Genomic DNA, 17,143 nt, shown 5'->3' with positions numbered 1-17,143 from the left:
TTTAGCTTCGCAAAACGTTCCTCTCTCCCTTGCTCCGGTGGAACAAAGAGTTGGTTGGTACGTGACCTCAGACTTTTTCAGTATCTTTGTAATGTATCTCTGTGAAGCCTTCAACAATCACAACCTGCTCCCCCCTTTCCCCAACTGGTCCTGAAACTTGGAGATCTTATGGTGCAGATCTGCCTTTGAGCCAGAAGCTCTGGGTCCAAGACCCACCCCAGGACTTGATGGCCAAGGAAGGGGCGTTCATAACGCAGCCAAACAAGTTGAGTGTCAATCTGCAAAATCCTTCCAAAGACGCCAATGGCTGGCGGTAAGAGTGGGAGAGACTCCTGGTCAGCCACGCTTGATGTGGAGTGGCGCCCCTCAAGCTATAAATCCCTGGTGACAGACTAGTCTGATTTCAAGAAGAAATTAGATATAGCTCCAGGGATCACGAGATATGGGGGGGGGGGGGAAAACGGGTCATTGAATTCGATGATCAGCCATGATCAGCCATGGGCGGCATGGTAGCACAGTGGTTAGCACTGCTGCTTCACAGCTCCAGGGACCTGGGTTCGATTCCCGGCTTGGGTCACTGTCTGTGTGGAGTTTGCACATTCTCCTCGTGTCTGCTTGGGTTTCCTCCAGGTGCTCCGGTTTCCTCCCACAGTCCAAAGATGTGAGTGTTAGGTTGATTGGCCATGCTAAAATTGCCCCTTAGTGTCCTGGGATGCGTAGGTTAGAGGGATTAGTGGGTAAAATATGTAGGGATATTGGGGTAGGGCCTGGGTGGGATTGTGGTCGGTGCAGACTTGATGGGCTGAATGGCCTCTTTCTGTCCTGTAGGGTTTCTATGTTTCTATGATCAAAATGCATGGCGGAGCAGGCTCGAAGGGCCGTATGGCCTACTCCTGCTTCTCGTTTCTTTGTTTCTACTAGCGACCTGTTTCAGGCAAACAATCGCTTTGGAAACAAATGAAAGTCTGCCTTAGTGCACCACTAGATGCAAGAAGAGAATTGGAATAACAGACCTTACTATTTCCTTGAACCTTATCTGACAGACTTTTTGCATTGGCCCGTCAAATCTCCTCATGACACTGACAAAATATCTCATTATTTTCTTCCATATTGTTCATTCTAGTTGAATCATTCATCACTCTTCTAAGGTTTAGTGCAGTTCTGTTGTTTTTTTAAAATTTATTCTTTCATTGAATGCAGGTCTCACTGGCAAGGCCAACATTTATTGCCCATCCCTAATTGCACTTGGACCGAGTGGCTTGCAAAGACAGTGCAGAAGATAATCACAAGTCAACCATGTTGCTGTGGGTCTGGGGTCACATCTAGGCCAAGCCAGATAAGGACGGCAGATTTCCTTTAGGTTCACAAGAATGATCCCTGGAATGAAGAGCTTGTCAATTGAGGAACGGTTGAGGACTCTGGGTCTGTATTCGTTGGAATTTAGAAGGATGAGGGGGGATCTTATTGAAATTTACAGGATACTGCGAGGCCTGGATAGAGTGGATGTGGAGAGGATGTTTCCATGAGTAGGAAAAACTAGAACCAGAGGGCACAACCTCAGGCTAAAGGGACAATCCTTTAAAACCGAGATGAGAAGGAATTTCTTTTGCCAGAGAGTGGTGAATCTGTGGAACTCTTTGCAGCAGAAGGCTGTGGAGGCCGGGTCATTGAGTGTCTTTAAGACAGAGATAGATAGGTTCTTGATTAATAAGGGGATCAGGGGTTATGGGGAAAAGGCAGGAGAATGGGGGATGAGAAAAGTATCAGCCATGATTGAATGGCGGAGCAGACTCGATGGGCCGAGTGGCCTAATTCTGCTCCTATGTCTTATGGGCTTATGAACCAAACGGGCTTTTTAAACAATCAATTCATGGTCACCATCACTGAGATCGGATTTCAATTCCAGATTTATTAATTGAATTTAATTCCACCAGCTGCCATGGTGGAATTTGAACGCGTGATCCCAGAGTATTAATCTTTGAATTACCACTGTGGGCGGGATTTTCCAGCCTTGCTCACCCCAAGGCCAAAAATCCCTACCCGAGGTCAACGGACCTTTGCATGGTCACCGCCCCCCTCCCGCCTCCCCCCCTGCCCGCTACGATTCCTGCGGTGGGTGGGCCGGGAAAATTCCACCCAATGTCTCCCCTCCACTTTGTCTAACTCCCGCTGCCACTTGCATTGTTAACGGTGCTGTACAAATGCAAGTGATGCCAAAGCAAGAAACAGCTGCACGGGGAGATGTCGAATAGATAGAACAAAGAACAAAGAACAGTATAGCACAGGAAACAGGCCCTTCGGCCCTCCAAGCCTGTGCCGCTCATTGGTCCAACTACACCATTCGTTTGTATCCCTCCATTCCCAGACTGCTCATGTGGCTATCCAGGTAAGTCTTAAACGATGCCAGCGTGTCTGCCTCCACCATCCTACTTGGCAGCGCATTCCAGGCCCCCACCACTCTCTGTGTAAAAAACGTCCCTCTGATATCTGAGTTGTACCTCGCCCCTCTCACCTCGAGCCTGTGACCCCTCATGATCGTCACCTCCGACCTGGGAAAAACTTCCCACTGTTCACCCTATCTATACCCTTCATAATTTTGTATACCTCTACTAGGTCTCCCCTCATTCTCCGTCTTTCCTGGGAGAACAAGCCCAGTTTACCCAATCTCTCCTCATAGCTAAGACCCTCCATACCAGGCAACATCCTGGTAAACCTTCTCTGCACTCTCTCTGAAGCCTCCACGTCCTTCTGGTAGTGCGGCGACCAGAACTGGACGCAGTACTCCAAATGTGGCCTAACCAGCGTTCTATACAGCTGCATCATCAGACTCCAGCTTTTATACTCTATACCCCGTCCTATAAAGGCAAGCATACCATATGCCTTCTTCACCACCTTCTCCACCTGTGCTGCCACCTTCAAGGATTTGTGGACTTGCACACCTAGGTCCCTCTGTGTTTCTATACTCTTGAAGGCTCTGCTATTTATTGTCTAACTCCCCCCTACATTAGTTCTTCCAAAATGCATCACTTCCAGATCTACTGGAATCCAGGTGGATGAGGGGAAAATGGGTTAAAGAACAAAGAACAGTACAGCACAGGAAACAGGCCCTTCGGCCCTCCAAGCCTGTGCCGCTCCTTGGTCCAACTAGACCAATCGTTTGTATCCCTCCATTCCCAGGCTGCTCATGTGACTATCCAGGTAAGTCTTAAACGATGTCAGGTTGCTGGACTTTTTCCATTCAGAACTACCTTTCCAATGATCCTTTCTCCTGACCTCGCTCCCTTTATATCTGTGATCCAAACCTTCCCCAGGAACTTACCTCCACAAAAGAATTCCAGCGCACTTTTATACGAACCACCTCCGAAATAGTTGGTGAAAGAAAGCATTTCTGCCATTATGTTTTCAGATCCTTCCACCATCGCATCCTGTAGTTTCTGATGTAAGGGCGGGAGCTGCTTTATCCTTTCAGATACAGTCTTTACAAATTGCAGGCTCAGATTGAGGAGGGCTGCATACGATAATGCTTGCATCTGGAGATCTATACATCCCGATGCAATTGTTAGAAGATTAGACTCCATAGAATTAGCGATTTCTTGAAACTTCAAGCGTAGGTCGATTTTAGTTTTGAATAATTCTTTAAACAGGTCGTCCAGTTTTTTATTTGCTTCATTTTTGACATCAAGAACTTTTGTTATGGTAACTTTAATATTAAAATCTGTGGATGGAAGTAGACAAAGATAATGCATTAACATCATGAATTATTGCACAACAGCTGCCCCCTCCCCCCCCCTTCTTATCCTCAGATATCAGGATATATTTTCTTTTCTGGACCTCCACTGGATGTGTTGATCCCTCTTAAGGTGAAGGGGCCAGGACTCTGGGGGTGACACGATGGCACAGTGGTTAGCACTGCTGCCTCAAAGCGTCAAGGACCTGGGTTCGATTCCCAGCTCTGGTCACTATCTGTGCGAAGACTGCACCTTCTCCCCTGTGTCTGTGTGGGTTTCCTCCGGGTGGTCCGGTTTCTTCCCACAGTCCAAACGATGTGCTGGTTAGGCAGATTGGCCATGCTGAATTCTCCCTCAGTGTACCCGAACAGGCACCGGAGTGTGGCGACTCGGGGATTTTCACAGTGACTTCATTGCAGTGTTAATGTAAGCCTACTTGTGACATTAATAAACTTAAACTTAAACAAATTGCCCTTTAGAGTGCAGGAATGTTTAGGTTGGATGGATTAGCCGTGGTAAATGTGTGGGATTACAGACATAAGGTGGTTGAGTGGGCTTGGGTAAGATGCTCTGTCAGAGAGTTGGTGCAGACTTGATGGGCCGAATGGCCTCTTCTGCATTGATTCTAAACCTGGAACCAACTTAGTTAGATAAAATAAAATAAAGATGTCAGGGCAGGGTGATGTGCTGCAGATGTAGCATGTGGGGTCTGATTGATACTTCTGTGATCCATGGCAACCACATCTGCCGTAAGTATCTGCAGCTCGAAGAACCTTGCCTCAGAGTTCATGAGCTGGAGTCTGAGCGGAGGGTAAAGTTACCTGGAGGCAGTCCCTTGGGTTAAGTATTTGAGATTTGTCCTGTGGTCAGGGACAGGAGGGTGCGGCTGTGAGTGAGAAAGGTTTCAGAAATCAGAAGGTAGCAATGGAGGATTCTCAGCCCCAGAAAATGTCCAACTGTTTTGACGTTCCTGCAGCTTGTGTGGGCAAGAACTATTGCAGGGAGCCTCAACAAACTGGTCACGGCACCATAATGCAGGGAGGGAGCAAAAAGGAAGGCAGTTGTAGTGGGTGATAGCATAGGTTAAGGAAACAGGTACTATTCTCTGCAGCCAAGAGAGTGGTCCCCAAAGGCTGTGTCCATGGTTGGGACATTTCTAGGGACTGGAGAGGAATTTGGAGTGGGAGGGGAAGGATCCAGTTGTCGTAGTCCACGTGGGTACCAGGAGCTTAGGCAGAACTAAGAAAGAGGTCTTGTTCGTGAACAGCTAGGAGCTAAATTAAACAGCAGAATCCCAATCATAATAATCATCATGGAAGGATCCCTACAGTGCAGGAGGAGGCCATTCGGCCCATCAAGCCTGTACCGACAACAATCCCACCCAGGATCTATCCCCGTAACCCCAATTATTTTAACCACTATTCCCCCTGACGCTAAGGGGCAATTTAACATGGCCATTCAATCTAACCTGCACTGTGGGAAGAAATCGGAGCATCCAGAGGAAACCCACGCAGACACGGGGAGAATGTGCAGACTCTATAAGGACAGTCAACCCACAGTCACCCTAGGCCGGAATTGAACCCAGGTCCCTGGCGCTGTGAGGCAGCAGTGCTAACATCTGGGCTACCCGTAATCTCTATTTTATCTCTATGTCTGTGACTGTAACACTACATTCCGCCTTTCCTTCTCTATGAACGGTATGCTTTGGCTGTATAACACACAAGAAACAATACTTTCCACTGTATGGCAATAAATGTGACAACAATAAACCAAATCAAATCAGCCTTTACTCCCTAAACCACAGCAAATTGGCACAGACTAAATAAGATCAGAGAGCTGAGGGTATATCTCACAGATTGGTGTGGGAGAAATGGGTTTCAATTCATGGGGCATTGGCACCAGTGCAGGGAAAAGTAGGAGTTACATTGATGGAACAATCTTCACCTGAACATTCTGGGACCTGTGTACGTAAGTAGGGGTGTAGTTAGGGCTGTCAATTAAATAGTGTGGGCACGATCTTACCACCTGTTCATGCCATGTTCCCATAGCAGCACAGTCGGAGAATTTGGCAGCCAACCAAATCTCCCGTTCACTGCGGCGGGATGGGGACACTGGAAAGATTCCACCCCCTGGGGTGGGAATGGGGAAGGGTTCAGAGATTTGGTAAATTGAAGAGAAAGGACAAGGAAACTGTAAAGGGGAGAGAGAGATGTGATTAATGATAACCAGAATGTGACAGGAAGCGGCAGAGTGGACAAACATGAGAGAACCAGCAAATAAGATTACAGTAGAGAAAAAACTGATTTAAAAAAAGGCAAAATTCAAGGCTGTTTTTTTCTGAATAATTCAGTAATCGTAACAAGATGGTAAAATTGATAACACAAAAAGAAATAAGTATGATGTGGTAGCCATTACAGAGACGGTCGCAAAGTGATCATGGCTAGGACCTGAACAGTCAAGGGTAATTGACATTTTGAAAGGACTGGAAGAAAGGGAGGAGAAGTGGGGTAGATCTGTTAATAAATGATGAGATCAGTATAGTATTTATCTTGGTCCAGAGGATCGAGATGTCTGGGTGGAGATAAGAAATAGCAAAGGGTATAAATCGAGAAATAATGGTGCCTTGTGAGTAAGTTCTTCAATAATCGTGGGAGAATTTACTCTCCATTTAGGATAGAAGGAATCACATTGGCAAAGATAGCCTGGAGAACGAGTTCATCAAGTGTAGTCAGGACAGTTTGTTGGAAGAATGCATCCTGGAACTAAAGAGGAAACAGACTATGTTAGGCTGGTAATGTGTACAGAAACAGGATTAATTAGAACGGTGACACAGTGGTTAGCACTGCTGCCTCACGGCATCAGGGACCCAGGTTCAATTCCTGGCTTGGGTCACTGTCTCTGCGGAGTCTGCACGTTCTCGCTTTGTCTGCGAGGGTTTCCTCCGGGTGCTCCGGTTTTCTCCCACAGTCCGAAAGACGTGCTGGTTAGGTGCATCGGCCGTGCTAAATTCTCCCTCACTGTATCGGGACAGGCGCCGGAGTGTGGCGACCAGGGGATTTTCGCATTGTAGTGTTAATGTAAGCCTACTTGTGACATAAATAAATAAATAAGTAAAATTAAATAACTACAATAATAGTAATTAATGACCGCATAATAAAGGATCCTGGAGGCATTCAGTTTGAAGGTGATAAATATCAGTCTGAAACTGGAGTCTTAAACTTTAGTCAAGGTAATGACAAGGGTGTGAAGACAGAGTTGGCTAAAGAATGGGAAAATAGATTAAAAGGTAAAATGGTAGAGAGAGAGTGGCAGACATTTAAAGAGATATTTTATATCTCTCTCTCAGTAAAGATATATTCTATTGAGAAAGAAATAATCTATGAGAAAGTTTCACTATCCATGGCTAATTGCGGAAATTATGGATAGTATAGAGAATCTGGCGAACTGATGCGGCAACAATAATCTTTCCCACAATGTCAACAAAACGAAGGAGATTGTCATCGACTTCAGGAAGCATAAAGGAGAACATGCCCCTGTCTACATCAATGGGGACGAAGTAGAAAGGGTCGAGAGCTTCAAGTTTTTAGGTGTCCAGATTACCAACAACCTGTCCTGGTCCCCCCATGCCGACACTATAGTTAAGAAAGCTCACCAACATCGCTACTTTCTCAGAAGACTAAGGACATTTGGCATGTCAGCTACGACTCTCACCAACGTTTACAGATGCACCATAGAAAGCATTCTTTCTGGTTGTATCACAGCTTGGTATGGGCTTCTGCTCGGCCCAAGACCACAAGATACTACAAAAGGTCGTGAATGTAGCCCAATCCATCACGCGAACCAGCCTCCCATCCATTGATTCTGTCTACACTTCCCACTGCCTCAGCAAAGCAGCCGGCATAATTAAGGACCTCACGCACCCCGGACATTCTCTCTTCCACCTTCTTCCTTTGGGAAAAAGATACAAAAGTCTGAGGTCACGGACTAACCGACTCCAGAACAGCTTCTTTCCTGCTGCTGTCAGACTTTGAATGGACCTACCTTGCATTAAGTTGATCTTTCTCTACACCCTAGCTATGACTGTAACACTACATTCTGCACCCTCTCCTTTCCTTCTCTATGAACGGTATGCTTTGTCTGTATAGCATGCAAGAAACAATACTTTTCACTGTATGTTAATACATGTGACAATAATCAAATCAAATCAAACTGCAAGAAAAGACATACAGTGCTGCAAATGTTAGTGATGGGCCTGAAGATTGTTCGAAGCCAGCAAAGGATAACTAAAAAAAGCCATAAAGTGGGAGAAATAGGAGTGTGAGACAACAAAACAAGAAATGTAAAGGCAGACTGTAAACGCTCTAAGGTCAGAGGCGGGAGATTTAGACGGGATGTGAGGAAAATCCTTTTCAATTGGAGGGTGGTTGGAATCTGGAACTCACTGCCTGCTGGGGTAGAGGCGGGAAGCCTCATAACATTTAAGAAGCGTTTAGAGGAGCGCTTGAAACATCATAGCATACAAGGCTATGGAGCAAGTGCTGGAAAACGGGATTAGAATAGATCGGTGCTTGATGGCTGGTGCAGACGCGATGGGCCAAAGGGCCTCTTTCTGCACTGTAGAGCTCTATGACTCTACGACTCATCTCTAAGTATTGAAAGGAAAAGAGTTACGAAAGTTAACATGGAGGATGAGGCCGGGGTATTAATGATGGGAAACGAGGAAATGGCAAAGATTTTGAACAAATATTTTGTATATGTCCTCACAGTTGAAGAGATAGAAAACATCCTCATAATAGTAGACAATCCGTGTGGGGGTAAAAAGGATGGACGAGCTTAAAATAATCACAATTATTAGAGAAACTGAAGAAAAGGTATGAGGAAAACTAAAGTAAGTAAAGTCGCCATAGGCCCAGATGACCACAGGCTGCTCTCCCGTTTGAGAGGGAGAGCTGACTGGTGGTGATTTAACCTGAGGGTCACCATACCTCAGGCGAGGGGCAAGGTTGAGAAGGCGGGGCCTTCATGAATAACGTCAGACGGTACGGGAATCGAACCCACGCTGTTGGCATCGCTCTGCATCACAACCAGTCGCTAAAGGCTGACAAGACTCCTGAACCCAATGACCTCCATCCTCGGGTCTTAAAGGAAATGTCTGGAAAGATGGTTGATGCATTGCTGTAATCTTTCAAAATTCACGGAATTCTGGTTTGGAAAACCGCAAATGTAACGCGTGCAATGAAGAAAGTAGGGAGATTAAAATGCAGGAAACTGTGTTTATTTATTCGTGTCATAAGTAGGCTTACATTAACATCACAATGAAGTTACTGTGAAAATCCCCTAGTCGCCACACTCTGGCGCCTGTTCGGGTACACTGAGGGAGAATTTAGCATGGCCAATGCACCGAACCAGCACGTCTTCCGGACTGTGGGAGGAAACCAGAGCACCCGGAGGAAACTCACGCGGACACGGGGAGAACGTGCAGACTCCACACAGACAATGACCCAAGCCGGGAATCAAACCCAAGTCCCTGGCGCTGTGAGGCTGCAGTGCTAACCACTGTGCCACCGTGCCGCCCAAATGCCACACTGACAGTCACCTGAGACCGGAATCGAACCCGGGTCCCTGGCGCTGTCAGGCAAGAGTGCCAACCACTGTGTCACCGTGCCATTTGGTTTAACATCTGATATTAGGAAAATGCTAGAATCCATTATTAGGGAGGTGGTAACAAATTCAATACAATCAAAGGCATTGAACAAGGTGCTGCATTGAAGTTACTGCAGAGGATAAGAGTTCATGGTGTTTTGGGGGAGATATATTAGAGATAGAGGATTGGCTAACTGTCAGGAAACAGAGAGTTGGGTTGAATGGGTCATTTCAGGTTGGGCAAACTATAATGAGTGCACTGCCACAGGTCTCATGTTGAGGCCTGAACCATTTACAATCCATATCAATGACTTGGATATGGAAACTGACTGTGTCGCCACCAAATTTCATAGAATCCCCACAGTACAGAAGGAGGCCATTTGGCCCATTGGGTCTGTACTGAGTACAATCCCACCCAGGTCCTATTCCAGTAACCCCCACACATTTACCCTGCTAACCCCCTGACACTAGGGTCAATTTATCATGGCCAATCAACCTAACCCGCACATTTTTGGACGATGGGAGGAAACCAGAGCACCGGAGGAAACCCACACAGACACGGGGAGAACGTGCAAACTCCACACAGACAGTGACCCAAGGCTGGAATTGAACCCGAATCCCTGGTGCCGTGAGGCAGTAGTGCTAACCACTGTGCCACCATGCCGCCCAGTTCAGAGAAAGTTCATTAGGCTGATTCCTGGGATGCAAGAGTTGCCTTCTGTGGTTGGTGTATTTTTGAGAAGTAAAAAGCGCAATGCCATCTATCGAAGCAAATAGCAGATACTTTGTAGAAGAGTCATACGGACTCAAAACATTAACTCTACTCCACAGATGCTGCCAGACCTGCTTCGGGTGAATTTTACTGTCCTGCTCGCCACAGGAATAGGAGCGGGCGAGGTGTGGACCATGGAAAGGTCCATTGACCGGATGGGATTTTCCAGTTTTGAGGTGGAAAATCCCACCCGCTGAGTTAATCCAGCATTTTCTCTTTTTATTTCAGATTTACGGCATCTGCAATATTTTGCTTTTACATAGGTGTTCTTCGCCAGTTTGTTACTTACTATATCCATCATCATTCGGAGTGGAACATGTAATTTCTGAGGGACAAAAAGAAATTACATGTTAGCAAAGACTTTTTTAAAATCAAGATCATTGTAGTTATAAATGGTAGTTATAAAGACACTAATATCAGACTCCTATTCATAGATTACAGCTCAGCCTTCAACACCATTATTCCTGCGAGACTCATCTCCAAACTCCATGGCCTGGGGCTCGGCTCCTCCCTCTGCAACTGGATCCTAGACTTCCTAACCCACAAACCGCAGTAAGGATAGGCAACAACACCTCCTCCACGATCATCCTCAACACCAGTGCCCCAGGATGTCCTCAGCCCCCTACTATACTCCTTACACACCTTTGACTGTATGGCCAAGTTCCCCTCCAACACAATTTTCAAGTTTGTTGATGACACCGTTGTGGGTCAGATCTCAAGCACAGTACAGGAAAGAGATGGAGAATCTGGTGAACTGGTGTGACAACAATAAGCTCTCCCTCAATGTCAACAAAACGAAGGAGATAGTCATCAACTTCAGGAAGCATAGTGGAGGGCATGCCCCTGAACATTAATGGGGACTAAGTAGAAGTGGTCGAGAGCTTTAGGTTTTTAGTTGTCCAGATCACCAACAACCTTGTCCTGGTCCCCTATGCGGACATTATAGTTAAGAAAATCCACCAAATCCACCAACACCATTATTCCTGCGAGACTCATCTCCAAACTCCATGGCCTGGGGCTGGGCTCCTCCCTCTGCAACTGGATCCTAGACTTCCTAACCCACAAACCGCAGTAAGGATAGGCAACAACACCTCCTCCACGATCATCCTCAACACCAGTGCCCCAGGATGTCCTCAGCCCCTACTATACTCCTTACACACCTTTGTCAATCATTCTACTTTCACAGGAGACGAAGGACATTTGGCATGTCAGCTGCAACTCTCGAAAACTTCTACAGATGCACCATAGAAAGCATTCTTTCTGGTTGTATCACAGCTTGGTATGGCTCCTGCTCTGTCCAAGACCGCAAGAAACTACAAAGGGTTGTGAATGAAGCCTAGTCCATCACTCAAACCAGCCTCCCATCCATTGACTCTGTCTACACTTCCCGCTGCCTCAGAAAAGCAGCCAGCATAATTAAGGACCCCACGCACCCCAGACATTCTCTCTTCCACTTTCCTCCATCAAGAAAAAGATACAAAAGTCTGAGGACACGCACCAATCAACTCAAGAACAGCTTCTTCCCTGCTGCTGTCAGACTTTTGAATGGACCTACCTCGTACCAAGTTGATCTTTCTCTACACCCTAGCTATGACTGTAACACCACATTCTGCACTCTCTCCTTTCCTTCTCTATGTGCAGTATGCTTTGTCTGTGTAGCGCGCAAGAAACAATACTTTTCACTGTATACTAATACACGTGACAATAATAAATCAAATCAAAATTTACTTATCAAAGTCTCCTACTAGAGGATATATCAATCATTTAGCTGCGAGACGCATTCTGCAATATGTTCCATCTATTGACTGTAATGAAAGATAAATCATGTGAGGCCCAAATTTCTAATCTGCTTCCAAACCACAAAGCATAGCTCCAGGCATGCAAACACTCAAAATCAAACCAGATTTGGGAGACTGCTCTCTTCCTTCAACCACTTACCAGATGTGTACCCAAATTGCCAGTTTCCCTTTGAACCAAGTTCTCCAATCTAGTTCTCCAACTGAGTTGGCTGTTTAGTGTGTTGTCAAATATCTTTTGTAAGTTGAGAATTTTTCCAACATCTACTGCACCACTTCCATCAACATTCTTTATTAACTCTTGAAAAACTCAATCAGGTTCGTCGGACACGGTTTGCCTTTCATCATTCTATGCTGCTGGTCACTTATAAACCCATGCTTCTCCACATGAGAATTAATTTTGTCCTTGACAATTGCATAGTGAAATGAGGACGGAAAATGCTCTATAAACTCAGCAGGTCTGGCAGCATCTGGGAAAAGAGAAAGAGAGTCAACTCTCTTTCGAGAGGTCGGAAACCTCCGGCCTCACCTATGGCTGGGATTCTCCAGTCCCGCTGCAGTGAATGGGGTTTTGGCTGAGCGTCAAATTCTCCATTCTCGCTGGCAGCGATGGCGGGGTGGGCGAGATCGGAGAATCCCACTCTTTGGTCGGAATTTTACCGCCCCGCCCGCCACGGGAATCGTAGCGGGCAAGTGGCGGACAATGGAAAGGCCCATTGACCTTGGGTGAGACTTTACGGTTTCGGGATGGGTTAGGCCATAAAACCTCACCCATTGCCTCAGTTCCACTTCATTCTTCGTCTCATCTGATGGAAGCCCTGTTTCTCTCTCCACAGACGCTGCCAGACCTGCTGAGTCTTTCTAGCCCTGTCTGTTTTTATTTCAGATTTCCAGCATCTGCAGGAATTTGCTTTTATTTTAGTGTATAGAAAAAACTTTCATTCTTCTCTCTATGCCTCCGTGAGAATTGTTGTAAGACAAAACTTTGCGGGCAAATTCCCAACCCACTAACGCCAATCTTCTCTTGTCTGGCATGGATGAGGTGGAGGGCTGTTGTAGGCTGCAAAGAGACATAGATAGGATGCAAAGCTGGGCTGAAAAATGGAAAATGGAGTTTAATCCTGATAAATGTGAGGTGATTCATTTTGGTAGGACTAATTTAAATGTGGATTACAGGGTCAAAGGTAGGGTTCTGAAGACTGTGGAAGAACAGAGAGATCTAGGGGTCTATATCCACAGATCTCTAAAGGTTGCCACTCAAGTGGATAGAGCTGTGAAGAAGGCCTATAGTGTGTTAGCTTTTATTAACAGGGGGTTGGAGTTTAAGAGCCGTGGGGTTATGCTGCAACTGTACAGGACCTTGGTGAGACCACATTTGGAATATTGTGTGCAGTTCTGGTCACCTCACTATAAGAAGGATGTGGAAGCGCTGGAAAGAGTGCAGAGGAGATTTACCAGGATGCTGCCTGGTTTGGAGGGTAGGTCTTATGAGGAAAGCTATGAGGGAGCTAGGGCTGTTCTCTCTGGAGCGGAGGAGGCTGAGGGGAGACTTAATAGAGGTTTATAAAATGATGAAGGGGATAGATAGAGTGAACGTTCAAAGACTATTTCCTCGGGTGGATGGAGCTATTACAAGGGGGCATAACTATAGGGTTCATGGTGGGAGATATAGGAAGGATATCAGAGGTAGGTTCTTTATGCAGAGAGTGGTGGGGTGTGGAATGGCCTGCAGTGATAGTGGAATCAGACACTTTAGAAACATTTAAGCGGTTATTGGATAGGCACATGGAGCACACCAGGATGATAGGGAGTGGGATATCTTGATCTTGGTTTCAGATAAAGCTCGGCACAACATCGTGGGCCAAAGGGCCTGTTCTGTGCTGTACTGTTCTATGTTCTATGTTCATCTATGTGCAGATGTATAGAACGTTGGTTCGGCCGCATTTGGAATACTGCGTCCAGTTCTGGTCGCCACACTACCAGAAGGACGTGGAGGCTTTGGAGAGAGTACAGAGGAGGTTTACCAGGATGTTGCCTGGTATGGAGGGGCTTGGTTATGAGGAGAGATTGGGGAAACTGGGGTTGTTCTCCTTGGAAAGACGGAGGATGAGGGGAGACTTAATAGAGGTGTATAAAATTATGAAAGGCATAGATAGGGTGAACGGTGGGAAGCTTTTCCCCGGGTCGGTGGTGACGTTCACGAGGGGTCATAGGTTCAAGGTGAAGTGGGGGAGGTTTAACACAGATATCAGAAGGACATATTTTACACAGAGGGTCGTGGGGGCCTGGAATGGGTTGCCGGGCAAGGTGGTGGAGGCGGACACACTGGGAACGTTTAAGACTTATCTAGACAGCTATATGAACGGAGTGGGAATGGAGGGATACAAAAGAGTGGTCTAGTTTGGACCAGGGAGCGGCGCGGGCTAATTGTTCTTTGTTTCTCGTTTCAAGGCTTCATTCTATGATCATCTTGCTGGTGCCAGTACAGAGCGAGACTGCGGATAGTTGGGAACCTGTCTCGGGGGCAGGGAATTCATATGGTGTTCGTGGAAGTGGAAATGAATAGGGTTGGGAAGCATTTTCCGATCAGGGCCAGTGTGATCTCCTGGACTCGTTTCGATCGCCTCAGGGGGTCGGAGAGGAATTTCCCAGATTTTTTTTCCCCATATTGGCCCTGGGGTTTTCACTCTGGGTTTTCGCCTCTCCCTGGAGATCACATGGTCTGGAATGGGGGGGTGGGGGTGAGTCAATAGGTTGTGATGAACAAAGCATCGTAGCTGTGAGGGACAGCTCGGTGGATAGGATATTGGTATGTAGATAGGCTGGAAAATTGGGCGGGGATCCTGGATTCAGGATTCAATCCTGGACCGGGGAGCGGCACGGGCTTGGAGGGCCAAAGGGCCTGTTCCTGTGCTGTATTGTTCTTTGTTCTTTGTTCTTTGTTCTTTGTTCTTGTTCTTTGTTCTATGAATGGACCTCACTGTCTGATAAATCTTAAAGTAAATAACATCAATTGATGATGTTTATAATGTTGAGCAATCATTTTCTTGCCTATTTTATCACTGTACCATAATTATTAAGCTAACATTTTGTCGGGGATCTCAATTATCGATCATTTCTCATTAGCCAAGAGGGATTGGGTGTGTGCATTACATTAGCAGCATGGTGGCACAGTGGTTAACATTGCTATCTCACAGCGCCAGGGACTTGGGTCCAACTCCGGCCTGACTCAAGTGACTGTCTGTGTGGAGTTCCTCCCCGTGTCTGCGTGGGTTTCCTCCAGGTGCTCCGGTTTCGTCCCACACTCCAAAGATGTGAGAGTTAGGTGGATTGGCCATGCTAATCTGCCCCTTAGTGTCCCAGGATGTGTAGGTTAGGGAGATTAGCGGGGTAAATCTGTGGGGTTACGGGGATAGGGCAGGAGCTGGTTACGATGCTCTGTCAGAGAGTTGGTGCAGACTCGATGGGCCGAATGGCCTCCTTCTGCACTGTGAGGATTCTGGGAAGAAGAGAAATTTGAATAAATTGTGGATAAAGAGACCAAGAACATAAGCTCATGAGTTCTTACCTTGAGTAAGATTACATTTGCATTGGCAGCTCATTAATTGTTGACAACACTTGCATCTCAAACCTGAGGACAAATAAATTTTTGTTAAAATGATTATCTCTGAAACTTGAAATTCTTGGTGTGAAGATCCTTAGTTACCTGGTTAGGCTGAAGGAGCTGCTTCTATTTAATTTATCCTTTCATAGGATGTGGGTGTCACAAGTTCGGCATTTGTTGCACATCCCTAATTGCCCCTTGAACTGAGTGGCTTGCTAAAGTATCTCAGCCGGAATTCTCTGACCACACCCACAGCTGGGATTTTCCAGTCCCGCTGCTGTGAATGGAGATTAGGCTGAGTGCCAAATTCTCCATTCTCGCTGGCAGCGGCGGAAGGGCCGAACGAGATGGGAGAATTCCAGCCCTCAGATGGCAGTTGAGAGCCAATCACATCGCTTTGGTCTGGAGTCACATATAGGCCAGATCGGGTGAGGATGGCAGTATTCCTTCCCTAAAGGACATTAGTGAACCAGAGGGGATTTTACAACAATCGACAATGGTTTCAAGAATCACATTAAGACACTTCAAGATCATGAGGGGGCTGGACAGAGTAGACAGGCTAGGAAAACTGAGGTGAGTAACTCACCTCCTGACTCCCCAAAGCCTATCCACCATCTACAAGGCACAAGTCAGGAGTGTGATGGAATACTCTCCACTTGCCTGGATGGTGCAGCTCCAACAACACTCAAGAAGCTTGACACCATCCAGGACAAAGCAGCCCCGCTTGATTGGAACCCCATCCACAAACATGCACTCCCTCCACCACCGGCGCTCAGTAGCAGCAGTGTGTACTATCTACAAGATGCACTGCAGCAATTCACCAAAGGTCCTTAGACAGCATCTTCCAAACCCATGAGCACTTCCATCTAGAAGGACAAGGGCAGCAGACACATGGGAATACCACCACCTGCTAGTTCCCCTCCAAGCTCCTCACCATCCTAACTTGGAAATATATCACAGTTCCTTCGCAGTCGCTGGGTCAAAATCCTGGAATTCCCTCCCTAACGGCATTGTGGGTCAACCCACAGCACATGGACTGCAGCGATTCAAGAAGGCAGCTCACCACCACCTTCTCAAGGGCAACTAGGGATAGGCAATAAATGCTGACCAGCCAGCGAGGCCCAAGATCCACAAATGAATAAAAGAAAAGTCAGGGAGAAACTATTCCCCCTCGCATAAGGATCAAGAATGGAGGACACAGTTTTAAAGTGATTTGCAAAAGAAGCAAATATGGCGTGGTCTGGAATGCATTGTCTGGGAGTGCAGTGGAAGCGGGTAAAATCAAGGCATTCAAGAGGACATCAGGTAATTATTCGAACTTTTACAGATGCACCATAGAAAACATTCTTTCTGGTTGTATCACAGCTTGGTATGGGCTCCTGCTCTGTCCAAGACCGCAAGAAACTACAAAAAGATCGTGAATGTAGCCCAATCCATCACGCAAACCAGCCTCCCATCCATTGACTCTGTCTACACTTCCCGCTGCCTCAGAAAAGCAGCCAGTATAATTAAGGACCCCACACACCCCGGACATTCTCTCTTCCACCTTCTTCCTTCGGGAAAAAGATACAAATGTCTGAGGTCATGTACCAACCGACTC

The 17,143-nt window shown here is 46.5% G+C and overlaps 1 protein-coding gene across 1 annotated transcript in view; it reads right to left on the bottom strand.

Annotated features, from left to right (window-relative positions):
• Window positions 1-17,143, bottom strand: part of LOC144491895 (uncharacterized) — a 45,436-nt gene that overhangs the window by 20,996 nt on the left and 7,297 nt on the right. Inside the window, exons 4-6 of the mRNA XM_078210185.1 lie at window positions 15,508-15,570; window positions 10,433-10,468; window positions 3,320-3,715 (exon numbers count right to left, since the gene is read on the bottom strand). Of these exons, the coding sequence (XP_078066311.1) occupies window positions 3,320-3,715; window positions 10,433-10,468; window positions 15,508-15,570 (495 nt within the window). The remainder of the gene's footprint in view (window positions 1-3,319; window positions 3,716-10,432; window positions 10,469-15,507; window positions 15,571-17,143) is intronic.

Source organism: Mustelus asterias, chromosome 3, assembly GCF_964213995.1.
Source record: "Mustelus asterias chromosome 3, sMusAst1.hap1.1, whole genome shotgun sequence".
Taxonomy (NCBI): domain Eukaryota; kingdom Metazoa; phylum Chordata; class Chondrichthyes; order Carcharhiniformes; family Triakidae; genus Mustelus; species Mustelus asterias.
This window is presented reverse-complemented; position numbering and strand designations above follow the sequence as displayed.